Source organism: Electrona antarctica, assembly GCF_951216825.1.
Source record: "Electrona antarctica genome assembly, chromosome: 13".
In the NCBI taxonomy this organism is placed as follows: domain Eukaryota; kingdom Metazoa; phylum Chordata; class Actinopteri; order Myctophiformes; family Myctophidae; genus Electrona; species Electrona antarctica.
This window is the reverse complement of record NC_136794.1, coordinates 38692230-38704594: the sequence shown is the minus strand read 5'-3', so window position 1 is coordinate 38704594 and position 12365 is coordinate 38692230. Positions and strand designations below refer to the sequence as shown.

At 54.4% G+C, this 12365-nt stretch overlaps 1 protein-coding gene across 1 annotated transcript in view; it reads right to left on the bottom strand.

Moving 5' to 3' along the window:
- Positions 1 to 12365, bottom strand: part of ttn.2 (titin, tandem duplicate 2) — a 267448-nt gene that overhangs the window by 21002 nt on the left and 234081 nt on the right. The window contains exons 190-202 of the mRNA XM_079517777.1: positions 11605 to 11913; positions 11006 to 11255; positions 10517 to 10854; positions 10071 to 10373; positions 9231 to 9527; positions 8436 to 8726; positions 7740 to 8039; positions 6984 to 7135; positions 6444 to 6594; positions 6023 to 6328; positions 2803 to 5454; positions 2254 to 2588; positions 5 to 2039 (exon numbers count right to left, since the gene is read on the bottom strand). Coding sequence (XP_079373903.1) covers positions 5 to 2039; positions 2254 to 2588; positions 2803 to 5454; positions 6023 to 6328; positions 6444 to 6594; positions 6984 to 7135; positions 7740 to 8039; positions 8436 to 8726; positions 9231 to 9527; positions 10071 to 10373; positions 10517 to 10854; positions 11006 to 11255; positions 11605 to 11913 — 7719 coding nt within the window. The remainder of the gene's footprint in view (positions 1 to 4; positions 2040 to 2253; positions 2589 to 2802; positions 5455 to 6022; positions 6329 to 6443; positions 6595 to 6983; positions 7136 to 7739; positions 8040 to 8435; positions 8727 to 9230; positions 9528 to 10070; positions 10374 to 10516; positions 10855 to 11005; positions 11256 to 11604; positions 11914 to 12365) is intronic.

The following is a 12365-nucleotide window of genomic DNA, read 5'->3' as shown; positions in this document are numbered from 1 at the left end:
TTACCGACAGGGTTGAGAGCCAGCACGGGCCTGGAGGCCTCGCTGGACTTGCTGAGGCCGGCGATGTTCATGGCGTAGACCCTGAACTGGTAGTCCAGTCCCTCGATGACGCTGGACACCTTGTAGTGGCACTCCAGGCAGGGCAGCTTGTTGTCCCTCACCCACAGGATGGTGTTCCTCTCCTTTTTCTCGATCAGGTAGCCGGTCACCTGGCTGCCGCCGTCCGCGTAGGGCACTTCCCACTTGATGCTGATGGCGCTGCCCGACACCGACACCACATCTGGGCGCGAGGGCGGGCTCGGGGCGATGAACGGATGCTCGATGACCACGGCGGCCGACTCGATTCTTCGGCTGACACCGAACTTGTTCTCGGCGCACACCCTGAAGGTGTACTCCATGTACTTGGTGAGGTGGCTCACCTTGATGGTGGTCCTCTTCACGCTGGAGTTGACCACCTGCCAGGACGCCGAGCCAGACTCGCGCTTCTCCACGATGTAGTTGGCGATCTCGCTGCCCCCGTCGTCGGCCGGCTCGGTCCAGGACAGGCTGCAGGACTCCGAGGACACCTCGGAGATCTCCAGGGGACCCGTGGGAATGCTGGGCCTGCCCACGATCACCACCGTCACCGCAAAGGTCTTCACGCCGGCCGCGCTCTCCAGGACCAGGTAGTACTTGCCGCTGTCGGTGCGCTTGCTGTCCTTGACCACCAGGGTGGTTTTCTCGCCGTTGCTCTGGATGGACACTCTGTCCGTCTCCTTCAGCTTCATCTCCTCCAGCTTCCAGGTGGCCTTGGGAGCCGGCCTGCCGCTGATGGGGATGTCGATGGTGAAGGTGTTGGTGAGCTTGCAGGTGATCAGCTGGTTGGTGATGCTGCTGAGGTCGGCCGTGGGCTCGATGCGAGGCTCCTTGATGGTGATGGCGCCGCGGATGGCCTGCGCCTCGCTGGTCCCGTTGTCGTTCTTGGCCTTGACGCGGAACTCGTACTCGGCGTTCTCCGTCAGACCCTCCACCAGCATCTTCAGGGACTTGGTCTCTCCGGCCACGTTCCATTTGTCCGTTCCCTTGACCTTGCACTCCACCACGTAGCCCTTGATGCGGCTGCCGCCGTCGTGTTCGGGCTTCTGCCACAACAGCGAGGCGGTGGAGCTGCCGGTGTCCACCACGTCCAGCCTCTTGGGCGGCGCGGGCTCCTCGGTGGCGGTGACGGGCTCCGTCATCTCGTGGGCCTCGCCCTGGCCGTAGTGGTTGACGGCGCACACCCTGAAGAGGTACGGCAGGCCCACCTCCAGCCCTGTCACGCGGATAATCTGCCGCGAGCACTTGAAGCTGACTTCTTGCCAGGCCATGCGGCTGGCCTCGCGCTTCTCCACCGTGTAGTGGTGGATGCGTGAGCCGCCGTCGTTGCCCGGCGCGTCCCACATCATGGTGAGGGCGCCGCGCGTCACGTCCTTGAACTTGATGGCTCCCGGAGGCCCGGGCGTGTCCAGCACCTTCAGGGTGAGGGTGATGGACTTGTGTCCGCTGTTGTTCTCCAGGGACAGCGCGTACTTGCCAGCCTCGTAGCGGGTGACGCCCTCGATGGTCAGCGTGGAGAAGGACTCGGTGGTGTGTATGTCGGCCATGACGGGCAGCTCCGCGTCCACCTTGCTCCAGGTGGCCAGCGGGGCGGGCTTGCCGCGGAAGGGAATGTGGAAGGAGACGGTGCCGCCGTTCCTCACGATGTGCGTCTGCTTGAAGTCGGCGCCGATGTCGATCTCGGGCGACGTCAGCCTGTCCAAGGCCTGGACGGCGTTGGGCACCACGCCCGCGTCGCCCTGCCCGGCCCCGTTCACGGCCGTCACGCGGAACTTGTAGAACTCGCCGGCCACCAGGCCCTTGGTGGTGTAGCGGGTGTCGATGCACAGGATGTCGTTGACGCGGTGCCACTCCTCCAGGCTGGCCTTGCACATGTCCACGTAGTAGCCGATGACCTCCAGGCCGCCGTCGAATATGGGCTTGGTCCATTCGATGGTTACGGAAGACTTGGTTGAATCCACAGCCTGGAGACCAGAAACGACAATAGTTCAATGTCTGGACAATAGTTCAATGTCTGGATTCTCTCACAAAGTTACTAATCTGCTATTTTCAGCACGCAACCAAGTGTAAAATGACTTGAATCTGTCACATATACTGGATCTCTTGTCCACTTCCTAACATTTTTAGAATCTGATCTCAGGTCAAAATGGGTTAAATAAAGGTTGAATGAATTATTACCTTAACGAGTGTGGGCGCGCTGGCCGTGCTGGTTGGCTCTCTGGTCTTGAAGAGCCTGGACGTGCTGCTGGCCGCCCCGACGCCGGCGCCGTTCTCCGCCATGACGCGGAACTCGTACTCGTAGCCCTCGGTGAGCATGGTGACGCGCTGGCGCAGCTCCGTGATGGGCCTCTTGGACGACACCTTCATCCAGCGCAGGCTCTTCTTCTCGCGGCGCTCCAGGATGTACTGCTTGATCTCGTTGCCGCCGTCCGAGCGGGGGCGTGTCCAGCCCACTGTGATGCTGTGTCCAGTGATGTGGGTGGCGTCCGGCGTGCCGGGCGCTTCGGGAACGGCTGGAGGAGGAGGAGGAGGAGAGCGGGAGAACGGTTGGTTATTATCGTTATTATCGGTTCGCTGTCCGTTCACACTACGGCGGCACACAAAAAAGCATCAAAGGTAGCAGATCTACAAGCTGAAAACGCGTATAATTCCGTGCAATATATATTTTTTTGCATTTTGACTCAAGTAATCTTAAATACAGGAGAAGTTAAAAAACAGAGTACTTACTGTACTGCATCTGAGCGACAATGGGCTCAGAGTCGAGGGGCTTGCCCACGCCAAACTTGTTGACGGCGGAGACCCTGAACTGGTACTCGTTGCCCTTGATGAGGTTGACCACGTTGTAGGAGCAGGCCTCCACCTTGGAGGAGACCAGCGCCCAGGAGATCCTGGACGTCTCTCTCTTCTCCACCACGTACTCCACGATGCCCGAGCAGCCGTCATTCTCCGGCGGGTTCCACCACACCGTGCACTTCTCGGCCGTGATGCCCGTGAAGCGGATGGGTCCTTCCACGGGCCCGGGGGTGTCGCCCACGCGGACGTTGACCTCGGCCCTATTGCCTCCGGAGCTGTTCTTGGCCTCGACGGCGTAGAGGCCGCGGTGGTCCCTGTCGGCGTCGCGGATGAACAGACTGCTGACGCCGATGCTGGTGGAGATCTCAATGTCGAACATGGTTCTCTTGTCGATCTCGCGGCCGTCCTTGTACCAGATGACCTGCGGCACGGGGCGGCCCGTGACGGTGCAGTTCAGCTTGACGTTCTCGCCGGCCTTCAGCGTCAGCACCTGGTCCTTGGCCCACTCGATCACGGGGACGACGCTCTCGTCCCTGGTCATGATGTAGCCGGAGGAGTTGGACGGCGGGCTCACGGTGCCCACAGCGTTCCTGGCGACCACGTGGAACTCGAAGCGGTCTCCGGACGCCAGCGCGGTGACGGTGAACTGGGTTGCGCAGATGTCGGTGAAGTTGCAGCGCAGCCACTTGCCGCGGCCCTGCCGCCTCTCCACGGTGTAGCCCACGATCTTGCTGCCGCCGTCCTTCTGGGGAATGTCCCACATCAGGGTGACCGAGTCTCGGGTCACGTCGATGCATTTGGGAGTGCCAGGCGGGTCGACGGGCATGATGGCCAGGCGGTGCTTGCTCTGTTCGCTGACGGGGCTCAGGCCTGCGTTGTTCTCAGCGTACACTCTGTAGGAATACTCCAACCCTTCGATCAGCTGAATGCACCTGTACTCTCTTTTGTTGATGATGGTGGAGTTGACCTTCTCCCACAGCAGGCTGTTCCTGTCCTTCTTCTCCACGTGGTATCCCAGGATGGGGGAGCCTCCGTCGAAGCCTGGGGCCTCCCACTGGATGGTCATGCCGTCACTGGTGACGTTGAGGGCCATGGGTTTGCCCGGTTGGCCTGGCGCCTTGTACTGGTGCTCGGCCACCACCTCGGTGGAGGCGAGGGCCTGGCTGACGCCGAACTTGTTCTCGGCTCGCACCCTGAACTGGTACTGCATTCCCTTGACCAGGTTGGGGATCTTGAAGGTGGGCCTGATCACGCTGGAGCACACGATCTTCCAGTTGGCGTGGGAGGTCTCGCGCTTCTCCACGCTGTAGCAGGTGATCTCGCCCCCGCCGTTGTCCGTGGGCTCGTCCCAGGAGATGATGATGCTCTGAGCTTTGACCTCGTCGAAGCGGATGGGGCCGACCGGCAGAGATGGCGGACCCAGCGTTATCACGCTGATGTCGAAGAAGGTCTTCTCGGTCATTCTGTTGTCCAGGACCAGCGTGTACTGGCCGGCGTGCTCCTTCTTTGCTCCTCTGATCGTGATAGAGGTCTTGTTATCCGTGGTCCTGAAGCGGATCTTGTCGCTCTCCTTGATGGGGACGTTGTCCTTCATCCAGCTGATCACAGGTCTGGGTTTGCCCTTGAAGGGAAGCTCGATGTGGATGTTCTGGCCGATGCGGACCGGCAGCTCTCCGTTGGGGAAGTCGATGAGGTTGGCTTCGGGCGGGATGATGAAGTCCTTCACCGTAATCGGTCCTATCAGGGAGAAGTCGCTGTTGCCCTTCTCGTTCTTGGCCAACACTCTGAACTCCAATTCGGCGTTCTCCTTGAGTCCCTTCACCTCGCAGTTGAGGCGCTTGCACGTGGCGCCCAGGGTCCAGTTGGGGTCCTCCTTGCTTCTCCACTCGATGATGTAGTCGGAGATGTGGCTGCCTCCGTCGTGGTCGGGCCTCAGCCACTGCAGGGTGACCGAGGTCTTGGTGGAGTCCAACATCGCCAGGCTCTTGACGGCTCCGGGCGTCTCCGTGGCTCTGACGGGCTCCGTCGTCTCGCAGGTGTCGCCCACGCCGAACTCGTTCTCGGCAGACACGCGGAAGAAGTAGGCCAGGTCCTCCTCCAGGCCGGTCACCTTGTAGAAGGTGTTGGTGCACTCGGCACTCATCAGCGTGTAGGCCTTCATGGTGGACGCCTTCTTCTCCACGATGTACTTGGTGACGGGGGAGCCTCCGTCGATCAGAGGCGCCTCCCAGCTCAGACTCAGGTTGTTTCGGGTCACGTTCTTGATCAGGACTTTCTGGCAGGCGGACGGGCTGTCCAGCACCCTCAGGGACACCGTGATGATCTTGGGCTCTCCGACGCCGTTCTCGATCTCCAGCATGTACTTTCCGCAGTCGTCACGCGTGACGGCGGGGATGAGCAGGGTGGTGGAGTGCTCCGTGCTGGTGATGCTGTATCGGTGGTCGGCGGTCATGATGCGGTCGTCGCGGCGCCAGGTGGCGTTGGGGGCGGGGCGTCCCTTCAGCGGGATGAACACCTCGACGTTGCGGCCCGCCTTGGCCGTGTACTGTGTGGTCATGTTGACGTCCAGGTCCAGGTCAGCCTCCTCTGTTTGGCGAAAAGAAAGAAACACAAAATAAAGCAAATATTTAGTCACGAAAACGTCAATTATTGAAATACTAGGCCAAAAAATAATACTGAAGTTATGGATACAACTATGGTTTAATGCGCCTCAAATGAATCAGCCTTTGAGACCCGAGGACCAGATTCTACAAAATGATTGTCTTCTAAATCATGGCAGTTTTCTGAAAAACCTGTTCCTATGGCAGTGATTCTCACACTATGTCATATCAAGGACCCAAAACAATTATCTGTATTTGACCCCAATCTCAAAATATGTTGCAGGGACCTCCCAGAAGCAAAGATTTGAGTTAAAACCATTTGCTGTGAAATAATATATCTACATATTCAAATATTTGCGCCACATTTTCACGATTTTTCAAAAATAGCAGATCTACAAGCTCATAGCACGGCACTCTGTGCCGCACTACAAGCTTGTAGATCCGCTATTTTTCAACAGCTAAAGTTTAAAACTATAGTTAAAGTGCATGTTAAACACAGATGCGTCCTCAGGTACTAAACGGGTTTATAGGAGAGTGTCTATAGGAGTACGAACCCAGGATGTCCTTGGCCTGGATGGGCTGGTACATGCGGATGTCCTCGCTCCTGCCCTTGCTGTTGACGGCGTACACCCTGAAGAAGTAGTACACGGCGGGCTTGAGGTGCGCCGCCACGTACTCGCAGGTCTGGACCTCTCCCTTGGAGCTGATGGTCACCCACTCCCGGTCCATGGAGTTCATCTGCTCCACGTCGTAGTGGCTGACCGCGCTGCCGCCGTCGTAGACCGGCGCGTCCCAGCCCAGGATGATGGACGACTTGGTGGAGTCCACCACCCTCAGCTTGGTGGGTTCGCCCGGGAGGTCTGGAGATGGAGGAAGATACCACGTCAACTATCGCTCTGAGAAAACCTGATCGTACGTATATATATACACTGGTATAAAAAAGATATGTAGAGGTTAATATGTATAGGTTCTTACCGATAGGGTCGTAGGCCTTGTAGAGGTCTGATCCCTCAGAGTACTTCCCGGCGCCAGCCTTGTTGACGGCACACACCCTGTACTGGTACTCGTTGTTCTCTGTCAGGTTGCCCACCTTCTGGCGGGTGTCTCTGATAGTGCCCTTCACCACCTGGTGGACAGGGAGGGAACAGCAGCTTACAGTTAACACATTATAATATGTCTTGATGGTGCCCTTCACCACCTGGTGGACAGGGAGGGGACAGCAGCTCACAGTTAACACATTATAATATGTCTCTATGGTGCCCTTCACCACCTGGTGGACAGGGAGGGAACAGCAGCTTACAGTTAACGCATTATAATATGTCTCTGATGGTGCCCTTCACCACCTGGTGGACAGGGAGGGAACAGCAGCTTACAGTTAACACATTATAATATGTCTCTATGGTGCCCTACACCACGGTAAAGTAAGTTAAAAATGTATGAAAAAAATAGTTTGAAAATCATCATCGTCGTTGTATTATATATTTAATTTACATTTAGATAATATATGTAACAGACCTTGAACCACTGCAGGCTCTTCTTCTCTCTCTTCTCCAGGTAGTATCCGTCGATGTCGGAGCCTCCGTCCACCGCCGGTCTCTCCCAGATCACCGTCATGCACGACTTGGTGATCATGCTGACTTTGGGCTTGGAAGGCTCGCTGGGAGGAACTACGGGAACGAAGGGACAGATATATAAACCTCCGTGGAATATACAAATTATACATTCATACTGAGGATGTATTGAAATTAAAGCTCGGCCCTAAGTGGGCCCTTAACGCGGCCCGGCCCGCGGCCCGGCCCGCGGGCCGCCCCGACTAATTACTAGCATAGATTTTAGCTCTGACTCGTCCTAAAACGTCGGGTCGGGTTTGGGTGGAATCTTAGAACTCTACACAGAGTAAAAGTGAAACGCCAGTCAGCACCATCTTCACAATAGATAAATACACAAACAGACAGAATTATATTATTATTATTATTATTAAAAATCACACCCATGTGAAGTGAGGGGCGCTCTTATCATTATACATCATCTCATTCCGGCCAATCAGAATTTGCGTCCTCACCTTCGTCTTCAATGTTTGTGTTTACACCAACACTTAAAATTGTCCATTCATTGTCAATGGGATGTAATGTTTGTCTTAGGACAAAGTTTGTGTTTGCACACACACTAAAAGCTGGACATTATTTTTCAGGCTCAGAAAAACAATTGGGTCGGGTGGTGCAGAATTTGACCATACTGTGTTACATTTTGCAGTGATGTATTTATATTTACCGAAAGCGTTCTTGGCGACGATGGGCTCGGACTCCAGCGCCTCGCCCACGCCGTACTTGTTGATGCCGCGGACCCTGAAGATGTACTCGTTGCCCATGATGAGCCGCTGCACGTTGACGATGCATTCCACCAGCTTCTCCGACACGATGGACCACATGATGCGGCTCGTCTCGCGCTTCTCCACGATGTAGTGCGTCACCATGGCTCCGCCCTCGTCCGCCGGCGGCGCCCACATGATGGTGATGTTGTCCGCCGTCACCTTCTTGATCTGGATCTCTCCCGCTGGGGGACCCGGTTTATCTGGAGGAGAAACACCATGCCAACTAGGTTATTATGGGACCCGGCTTGTCTGGAGGAGAAATATACTAGGTTATTATGGGACCCGGCTTGTCTGGAGGAGAAACACGCCATGCCAACGGTTATAATACACCATACCAACGGTATACTAGGTTATTATAAGGTAGAAGGCAGTGGGTTTTCAACCCTTTTTCATATCAAGGTCCATTATTTATTCAGCATTTGAGCCACGGTGACATTTAGCCTCTCAGACCCCAAAACTAAAGAATATTTTATTGGGATAAGATTTTGTTCACAACAAACAGGCAAAATGTTGCTCAAAATAACAACTCTTCTTTTAACATTCTCTAATTGTATGTAGACTTCTTATGAAATGTAATGCAGACGTTTCTCCAGTACCTAGAATGAGCAGCCTGACCGCGGCGGAGGCCGCGCCCAGGGAGTTCTTGACCTTGACCTCGTAGCTGGCAGAGTCCAGGCGGGTGGTGTCCTTCAGGAGCACACTGGTGGACTCGAAGGTGTGCTGGAAGGAGACCTGGGCGCCGGCCTTCAGCTCCTTGCCGTCCTTGAACCACTCGATGGTGGGCGCCGGCTTGGCCGTGATGCTGAACTTCAGCTCCACGTTGGACTCGGCCCGGTATTTCACCCCCCCGTTCAGGTACTGCGACGGGATGTCGATCTCCGGAGCGCCTGCAGCAAAACCACAGAATCACAGAGTTAGATTCATTAACCTTTTTTCTCTTTTTTTGTAGAGAAAAAGACAGGAGGATAGAGATAGGGTTGTCACAATTTATTACATTGTTGTCTAATCGCAATTATTTTTGTTATAATCGTCGTAGTCGTGTCCATGTTGAAAAATGTTCATACGTGAAAAAGAAAAGCTGAAATAGCTGATCTACAAGACAACGCGTCACTTTGTAAAAGTAATGCATTATGCAAAACATAATGCCAGTAATGTCGCAATGTGCACTCTATTATTATTATTATTATTTATTACGACGCCTAAATGGAATTGTAAATTCTATTCATAATGTTCTTATGTCAGAAAGACAATTCATTTGTTAATCACAATAATTTGTGTGACGATTGATCGTCAACTTCGTCAATAAGAGATACAAAAGGAAAGGAGAAAGATGTCAGAGAATCCCTTCGAATAAAACCGATTCCTCCCCCAAACCGAGTCCCGGCACCCACCGTAGGTGTCCACACACGTGACGGGTCCCACCACGGCCGAGGGGTTGCTGGTGGAGCCCACGGCGTTCTTGGCCATGACCCTGAACTCGTAGCTCTGGTCCTGGGTCAGCATGGTGATGGTCTTGCGCGGGTCGCTGATGTTGGTGAGGTGGGCCTTCATCCAGCGGCCCTCGGCGCCCTCCCTCTTCTCCACCAGGTAGCCGGTGAGCTTGGAGCCGCCGTCGTAGTTGGGCTTCTCCCACATGAGGCTGATGGACGTCTTGGTGATGTCGCAGATGCGCACGTTGATAGGAGGCTCTGCGGGGACAGACGGAAGAAACCGTGCCTTTAGTTTCATGTGCTCCGTGGAGTCAGTTCAAGGACAACAGTTACATAGTCGATGCTTACGTCATGTCAGTATTTGCTTCTATATACAAATGATGAAGTAATTGATCAATATATATATTAATTATTTCCATTTATACTAATCCTGCATGCCCCTTGTTGACATTAATTTAAAACCCATTTATGGCCAGACGTCGAAATAAAAAAAAAGTCTTCTGAAAGAATATATATTCAAAGATTTGTGCTGCATTTTCACGATTTTTCAAAAATAGCAGAACGACAAGCTCGTAGCGCGCCAGTCGGTGGCGCGCTATGAGCTTGTAGATCTGCTATTTTTCAATAGCTAAAGTATAACATAATGCTTAGTTAAAACACCAAAAGGGGTTCCCGCCCAGAATGGGTTAAATTCAAGTTTGACTACACAAGCAGAGATGAATCAATTAACCAATTAAGCGTGTAAAGTTTACACTGTAAACGATGCTAACTAAACAGCGTTCAGTTCCACACGCCACTCACCGCAGGCGTCGATGGCCAGCACGGCGCCGGACATCTTGCTGAGCGGTCCCACTCCGGCGGCGTTCTCCGCGCACACCTTGAACTCGTAGATGAGTCCGGGGACGATGTTCAGCACCTTGTAGCGGTTGGCCCGGATCACCATCCTGTTGGCCGTGGTCCACAGGATGCTGTTCCTGTCCTTCATCTGCAGGTGGTAGCCATACACGGGGCTGCCGCCGTCCGACTTGGGCGCCTCCCACGCCACGGTGACCGTCTCCCTGGTCACCGCCTTGATCTCGGGGGTGGACGGGGCGTCGGGGAGAGCTGCGGGGAGGGAGAGAGAGAGAGAGAGAGTCAGCGATGAGGAGAGGGGAGGAGAGGAGAGGAGAGGAGAGGAGAGGAGAGGAGAGGAGAGGAGAGGAGAGGAGAGGAGAGGAGAGGAGAGGAGAGGAGAGGAGAGGACGTACTGTATGGCAGGTTGACGGTGACGGGCGGAGAGTCCAGGTGCTCGCTGATGCCGTAGCGGTTCTCGGCGCGCACCCTGAACTGGTACTCCACGCCCGTGTGCAGCTTGAGGATCTTCATGGTGGAGCGGGCCACGGCCGACGACACCTCCACCCAGTTGGTGCCCGTGGTCTCTCTCTTCAGCACCACGTAGTTGGTGACGGGGCTGCCTCCGTCGTAGGCCGGGGGCAGCCAGGTCAGCGTCACGCTGTCCTCCGTCACCTCGCTCAGCTCGAAGGGACCCACGGGCCCGCTGGGCCGGTCCAGGACCACGATGTTCACAGACTCCTTGGTGGTGCCGCTGTTGTTGGAGATTAACACGTATTAATACGCTTTCATGGTTGCAAAACTATTAAACGGAACAAACTGTATTGTGTGCGACTGCGTGTGCGTGTGTGTGTACAAAAAGGATCTAAAATCATAGAGAAAATGTCTATAGTTATAATAATAACCTGGAGTTGGAAGCAGTGATGTCGTAGCGTCCAGCGTCCGCGGCGATGCTCTCCCTCAGGGTGATCTTGAGGCTGTCGATGGTCACCTCCGAGTTGAACCTCATGGTGTCCTTGCAGATGACGTTGTCCTTGGCCAGGCTGACCTTGGGCAGCGGCCGGCCCATCAGGGGGATCTCAACCTTGAGGTTGGAGCCGGCCCTGACGAACAGCGTGTTGTGGGGGATGTCCTTCATGATGATTTCAGGAGATTCTGGAGCAACGAGAGAGAGAGACGGGACCAAAAAAATAACGTGTGAGGAAAAGGTGGTATTTCTTACATTGGCTAATAAACATAAACCCGTAACAAATAGTGACGCTATAGTCACAAAGTGTGACCGTTTTCTATCGCAGGGGGTTCCCGAACCTTTTCAGCTTGAGACTCCCCGGGACTGGAATTTACAATAATATTTTATGAATTGATCACTTAAGCTTTATTTTAAAAACAATAGTGAAAATAGCTGATCTACCAAGCTCAGTTCAGTTTTTTATATGTTGTCATTTTCTAAAACTGTTCTACTGTTTACAACATCATAAGTTACTCTCCTCAGTCTGACACTCACCCAGCTGGTCTTTCACCATCACCGGTACTATCATGGCAGTGAAGTCACTGAACCCAGACTGGTTCTCAGCTCGGACTCTGAAGAAGTACTCGGAGCCCTCCCTCAGACCAGACACGGCGAAGTGGTTGAACTTGGTGGTGCCACACTTGACCCATTTCTCCTGGCTCTTGTCCTCCACCTTCTCCAACGCCTCCACCAGGTAGCCGCTGATCCTGCTGCCTCCGTCGTGGTCCGGTTTGGTCCAGCCCAGGGACACGCTCTCCTTGGTCACCTCCGTCACGCCCAGCTTGGGTGGCGGGCTCGGCTTTTCTGGAAGGGCGAAGATCATTTACGTTTTAGCAGCTTGTCTCGTGTTTTCATATGCACGTGAATTTGGAATTTTGTGGCCTAAAGCTATAACTGTAAGCCAAAAACATCAACAAGTTCAATAAGTCCTTTCTGTGTGGAGTTTGCATGTTCTCCCGTGTCCCCTAGGGTAGGTACGGTACCCTCACAAAAAACATCTAAACTCTAAACTGCCTCCCCCTGGCTAGCCGGGGCGCCTGATGGAGGGGGAAGGAACTGGTTGGAATAACGTGTTCCTTCCACGCGCTACGTCCAACCAGGGAAACTCCCCCCTGTCAGGTGTAAAGGAGCAACTTGGACACTCAGGCATGAAGGAAGCATGAATCTGTTGCTCTCCCCATGTCCCCCATATATGGGGACTAGGTTGGCGGAGGGTGTGTATAGAGCCCAGGATCACATTAGATAATTGACACAGG